General features: G+C 54.4%; 1 protein-coding gene across 1 annotated transcript; it reads left to right on the top strand.

The window, feature by feature from the left end:
* Positions 1–1297: 1297 nt before the first annotated feature.
* SYNDIG1L (synapse differentiation inducing 1 like) lies at positions 1298–4937 on the top strand (the record flags this gene model as incomplete). The annotated part of the gene is made up of 3 exons (XM_082317427.1): positions 1298–1726; positions 2998–3135; positions 4779–4937. The coding sequence occupies 3 exons, from the start codon at positions 1298–1300 to the stop codon at positions 4935–4937; spliced, it is 726 nt and encodes a 241-aa protein (XP_082173553.1).
* Positions 4938–6718: the final 1781 nt, after the last annotated feature.

Genomic DNA, 6718 nt, shown 5'->3' on the forward strand with positions numbered 1-6718 from the left:
CCTATAGCAGGTGGAAGCGTGTCTCTGTTACACAGCATTCTGCAGAGGAGGCAGTGACAGAGGTCTCTAAGGAGGACAGGAACATTTGGGCTTGCAAGGCAATAAGGTGGCACAGTCTTGGAGCTGGGAACGTGCTAGAGAGCAGCTGTAAAACACGGGGCTCGGGTACTGAAGAGTGCAAAGTAATTGTTTCTCTCTCCTGGGGAACGCTGATATTTCACTACACGTTTTCTTTGTGCCAAGGTGGGTTGGGAAGCCAAAATAGCAAATGCTCCTCCGAAGAAAAGGGGTTGGAATATTTCATCTAGGAAATTTTCATGCAAAAAAAAAAAGCGCCGCACAAGGTTTCAGCACTCTGAAATGGAGGAAGGGGGAGATGGGTGAATTTTCCTGAGGAAGAAACCCATGCTGACATTTGTAGATGAGGATCCCGTTTGGACTCGGCATTTTCTGAAGCTGGTGGCCCAGAGCCAGCGCTGTGCGGCTGCCAGCTGTACCCAGAGGTGGAGCTGGTTTAAACAGAGGTCTGATGCGATGGGTCGTTTACTTAAATTATCATAATTTAAATGCGGACCAAGGCCCACGGTGTCTCCCCTATAACCTCCACATCCCTCTGTTCCTCTGCACAGCCGGCTGAGCATCTGACGCTCCCACCCCAGCCTAAATGCCACCTCCGTGTCCTCACATCAGCCTCCTGGTTTCCCTCGATGCCAAGCTACTCTCAGCCTTGAAAGAGCCCTGGAAAACCTCCCGGCTACCTGAAAGACAGTTAGGTGCATGTGTAATGCCTGGAGGGCTGTAATTCACCATGCGACCCTCTGCTTTGGGAAGACAGGGAGGCCCCTCAAGTGGCTGTCAGTATCTTATCTAGTTCTGTGCTGTCTGTTAGGCTTTGTCACAGCACACATTATGAACCAGCAGAAAAGATGCAGTAGGTCCTTTCCTGTCAGGCTGCACGTGGCCATCTCAAGATGCATTATAGATACAGCAAATCCTCATCTTAATCCAGCTTGAATCAGATCACCTTGTTGCAGGGCTGCATCCTTATCTTACTACCAGCTGGGGAGAGATGAAGAGATGCTCAGTTTGCCGAGACAGCATTCAAGCTGTGGAGAGGCGGGGAGGGCTCTTGTTTTCTCCAGCATTGCCAAATCTTTCTGTTCCCACTAGCCTTGTCTTGACATCGGCTCTGCATGGGCGAGAGGCTTTTCTGCTCCCTTGCTTTGCTGAAATAACAGCCTCTTCCCTCCCACTCTCTCTGCTCCTGCAGGATTGCTCCCCCGCTGCCGCTGGCAGCATGGAGAGCGTGCGTGAGCTCCAAAACCCGCTCTTGGCCAAGGCCAATGGGCACCTTCGCAGCAGCTATTCTTACCACCAGCATCACAGCCAGGACTACCCCAGTCATCACTGCCAAGGGAAACTGTATTCCTACATCTTCCAAAACACTGGCGGTGCCAGGACTCACCAGCTGCTGGATGCCAGTTCCCTGCAGCTGGCTGTTGAAGCCTTGTACGGCCCCAATTTCATCCTCGTGAAGGATGAGACCGCTCTCAAGGCCAAGGACAGCAAGATGGAAAGCTGCGAGACCACTTTTACGGAAAGTAAAGAGGCTCCATCTGAAGGTCCCGATGGGCATGAGGCACAAGGGTCCTGCCTGGTAGAGAGCGACATCCGCATCCAAACTGTGTCCTACGAGGTGGAGGAAGAGGAGCTCCAGGAGTATGAGGTGAGCTTTGCCAGGTGGGATGGCACCAAACTCCTCCTCTGATAACTGGCCATTGGCCCAAATTCTTGGTCATTTATTCTCCCTTCTTTCCCCGGAGCTTCCCCCCAGACCCTACCATCTCCTGCCTCACCAGCCTCTCCCTGTGCACCCAGTATTATTTCTCCTTCCTCCTTATTATTTCTGCTCCCTTTTCCTCACTGAAGACCTCAGAAAGAGGTCAGCTTCCCTGAGGGCAGCCTGGGTGCGTGCCTGCTGGCAGCGAAGGGGAGGTGGGGCCGTCTCTGCAGGAGCCTTGGGATATGGGGACCCTTTGACAAGGGCAGCCTGCTGCCGCTGTGGCACTTGAGCTAATGGGAAACAGCAATCCTTGCATAACAGCAAAATTCACATGCCTGATGGTGGCAGCAGCCGAGAGAAAGCTTAAAGCTTAATATATAAAGACAGGATGAATCTTGCAAAGGAAGAATGAGAGCTGGCAAGGCAGCCTCATGCTGTGCTCTGTGCCCCACCACAGCCCGAGTGGTGGTGCAGAGGTTGGGAACATCATCCAGCACCTTGAGAGGTGGGAGCAGGTCCCCGGAACCTGCTGGAGCTGATGTCTGATGTCCCAGCACAGCTCTGCTGCTTTCAGTGCCGGTGCTGGGGCCTTTTCAGAGGGCAGCAGGGGTGTCCCCACATCTGTGCGCCTTCCCCACCAAGACACATCACTGCCAGGTCAGCCTGCGGCTGGCTGAGCGGTGCCCAAAGGCAGGAGGGCCGACCGCAGCCACTCTGAGCAATGCGCTCGCTAAGGGGACAGGACGTGTCGCCCCCATGATGGAGGCTCCAATTCAACCGCTTTCCCTCACTTGCTAAATTAGTTTAGCGGGGTATCGATCTCCTGGTCCCTAATGGGGATAAGGCACTTTGTTTAAGTTTGTTTAAGCTGACAAACAGCCGGTTCTGCCAAAGCTCAGGATATTTCAGTTTAAGACTATCTATCTCCCAGGGAAATCCCAGACCCCCAGCAAGCGAGCTCAGCATTTGCTCTGGCAGGGAGCCGAGAATCCACTCCGCTCCTGAATTTGCTGAGCTACATTTTTTTCTCTTCAAACTGGGCTGAGGAGGCTAAAATATTTTTGAAACGCACTCCCTGAATTTGCAGGTGGGAAATGCATGAGAATATGTGATGGGGCCAGGAGAGGGCAGGAGGTGGGAGGACAGGGGCTGAGATGCAGCCTGCAGGGTGGCACAGGGAGGTGGGCATGTGCTGAATCCATCTGGTTTTGCAGAGCGACTCCTCCAGCGACAGCGAAAGTGAGGATCATTTCCTGATGCTTCCCCCCCGGGATCACCTGGGCTTGGCCCTTTTCTCCATGCTGTGCTGCTTCTGGCCCCTGGGGATTGCTGCCTTCTACTTCTCCCAAGGGGTAAGAGATCCCTTTGCTTGCCTGCATGCACTGAGCGCTGGAGCAAGGGCCCTGCAAGCCACAGCAGCCCTTGCAGGAGACCGGGCACCTTTCTGGCGCTAAGGCTCATCTCTGTGCCATGCCCAGACCCCTGAGGGCTGAGGCAAAGGGTGCTCCTAGCTCCTGGATGTCTCCACAACTGCTGTGCTGTTGCCAGCCCTCCAGCTCTTGTGTGGGTTACTGGAGGTCAAGCTTTTCCTTTGGGTCTTTCAGGTCTTATTTAAGGAACTGGGGCTCCCCTTGGCCCCTTGCCCAAGTTCTCACCCTCCACCCAGGCTCAGGAAAATGGCATTTTCCCACCTGCCCTCCCATTCTCCAGTAGTGCGGAGGTCCTACATCATGACCCAGTCCGAGGCAGCTCATGCCCCAGGAGTTAGGCTGCTCTGGAGACTGGACTCAACAGGGAGCCTGGTCTCCATATCACACTACAGCTTCTCCATTGCACTCATTTCTGACACGCATTGGCTTTGCTGTGTGAGCCAACACCAGGCTGGCAGAGGCTGGAGAGGGTGGTGGCCCTCGGGCTGCACCAGCTCAGAGGAGCTGCTGCCTTCTTGAGGTCTTATCCCAGAGCCTGGGCTCACTTACTTCGCTGTTGACCCAGAATAATTCATGCAGAGCCAGGGGATTTACTCTACGTTTGCATAGATGCTGCTGTACCAAGAATAGATGGGGGGGAGGTATTACGAAGTTAAATCAAGATGACAGAAACAAAAATGGAAAAGTATATAACATGAGTACCTGGCACAGAGGCGGTGAGAGGCAGGGGAAGCTTTGATTAGGACCTCGAGAAGTGGCTGATTTCACATTTTTCCACGTGGTGCAGGATAGCACAGTGCGCTCTCCACGTGATGATGTACTTGGTGCAATTTAAATTTAGCTCCATTTGCTATAACTACCACTTTCGTTCACTCCCTGAGGCAAGGACCATCTCTTTATTTGGTGTCTGTGCACAGCAGGTGCTCTTATCTCCACATGGCAATTGAAACACAAATAGTAGGTAATACGGAGAGTAGCTCTGAACATGCCCTGAGCACTCAGGGAAGCTGGAAGCTGCCAGCCCAGAGAGCCAACACCCATATTTGCCTCCATCGGTGGCTCCATCAGCCCTTCTGTGGCAAATAGGCTTCAACTGAAAACCCCATGCAGGCAAAATCAAGTGGCAGCACAGCCAAACCAAGGGGCTGTGTTGTCTGGAGTCAGCTCCCTGAGACTAGTCAGTACTCATTATATATATGTGTAGGGTATATTCGTATCTAGTTGGTACCACGCAGCCATCGCCCCTGTGCACCGACAGTTTGCCTGGGCTTACGAGGGTCCAGGCACCCACTCACAGCTCTGGCTGAGCACCCGGGTGACTGGGGCTTTCAGACAAACAGCCAAAGCCCACGCTTCCCTTGGAGGCAAAATCCACCGGGAAACGTGTAGGTGGCACTGCTGTGCTGAGTCCTCTTGGACTGACGGACGCCTTGCTGTCTGTGCCCAGCCTTCATGGGATGCAGTGACTGGGAAAGGGGGGCTGACTCAGCAGTGAAACGACTGCATGCAGGTTAAAAGGCCAGGTTGGTACAGCTGTGAGCAATGAGTGTTTCTTCTCCTTCCAGACCAGCAAGGCTGTCTCCAAAGGAGATTTCCATCTGGCCAGTTCAGCTTCTCGTCGAGCTCTTTTCCTCGCCGCGCTCTCCATCACCATCGGCACAGGAGTGTATGTTGGGGTGGTGGTAGCACTGATCGCTTATCTCTCCAAAGCGGGCCACGTATAGCTGCCACCTGCACATCAGTGTCGTCCCCGGCTGCCGGACCTCCAGGGACCGAGCTCTCCTGCGGAGCACAGGGCACCAGTACCTGCAAGGGCTGCTTGCACAGCAGGACCCCAGCTTGGATGCCCTGTGCAGGCTCTGTCCCCTTTCAGATGAACAGCAGACCCCCGTTCTCCTCGAGGCTGTGGGGTGCCACCATCTAACAGCAGGGAATTGGGCACCGGCCTGGCTGCTGGCACCAGGAGGAGCACGTTTGTCTGGTGGAAGACGTGCAGGAGAGATGCTGTGTGCTGCTGCTGGGCTGGTGACACCACCCCTGCTCTGGGGCCACGGCTTCCCCTCCCAGCCCCGCAGCTGTGAGATCCACCACTGGTGCCCAGGCTTGGCCCATGAAAGAGGCACGCAGGATGGAGAGGGGATATGGTGCTGGGGAATGACCGCTTTTTCTTCTGGGAGGCCAGGGTCCTGGTGGGGTGTCCAGACTCCCGTGATGGGGACAACATTCTCATTTCAGTGCCATGGGGTGGCACCAGGCCCCTCAGCTGCAGTGAAGTAGGAGGACACAGCACGGACATGACCAAAGGGCATGCTCTCCGCATCCCTCTGCAGACAGACCCCTGATCCACAGGAGATCATCCCAGTCGCTGGCCCGTCCCAGACCAGAAACAAGGAGGAAGGCAGGCTGGTGGTTGCACACCATCACTCCCATCGTTGGAGCAAGCTGGCAAAGACAGCAAGGTTTTCTCTGTGTTAATAATGACTGCCATAATTGCAAGTCAGAGCCGCTGTAAGGTTGGCGTCCCACAGTGCTGGGCCCTGAAAAGACTTATAATGGCAATTTCTACCCAAGAAGTGACCTGGGAGGGGTGGGGGCCTGAAGGACTCCACTCTCGGCACTATGTCAGGGCCCTGCACACAAAGAGGGATGGAAAGAAAAGGCTGGCATGACACACAGAGCCTGGGGTGGGAGTGCTGTTTGTGAGTGGATGAGATCCAGAGAAGGGGAAGAGTTGGAGGGAGCCCGAGACACAGGGGGTGACCCCACCACACTTCTTCCCATGCCTCGGAGAGGGGTATCTCCGTCCATCCGAAAGCCTCTGCTGACAAGGACATCCCACACATCCCTGCTTACATCTTACTTTTGCTAATTCGTATATTGTCAGTGACACGTCAAGTGCTTCAGAGGTGGGTGTGAAGCCAATGACTGCCCCAAAGGGCTGGCATTAAAAGGCCTTCCCTCGCCCCCACTCCCCAGCATCCACCTTTACCCTCCCTCGCCCTGGCCGTGGCTGCCCTGCCGCCTCCTTCCCCCGTGTGCAGGGGGCTGCAGGCAGACTCTGGACGCCCATCACCCCCTTCCCGGGGTTTCTAGGCAGGCTGCAGCTGGCTCTGCAAGAGGCGCAGCATGTTCCTCCAACTGGGTGCCATTCAAATGTACATTTCATCCTAAAGAAGCATGTTAATGTCTGCGATTGCTGTTGTACTTGAGCCATAAAAGAGAGAAGCACATCAGAGACCTGTTCGGAAGCTGGTCTGAAAGTTCCCATTACGTTTTATAATATGGAAGAGCTAATAAAAAAAGCAGGAAAAAAGAGTCTGTTTATAAGGACATGGAGCTGGCTAGCGAAGAGGTGGGCTTTGCAGGAGTGCTGAGCTCACTTAAACCTGGAGGTGTTTATGCAGTTCCCGAACAAGTTATAATCCAGCTGGTGTCTGGGCAACTCGGAGGGAGATGTACTGCAATGTAGATCACAGCGAGCAGCTAGTGCTGGGAGCGGGATGGT

Source organism: Platalea leucorodia, assembly GCF_965183815.1.
Source record: "Platalea leucorodia genome assembly, chromosome: 7".
Taxonomy (NCBI): Eukaryota; Metazoa; Chordata; class Aves; order Pelecaniformes; family Threskiornithidae; genus Platalea; species Platalea leucorodia.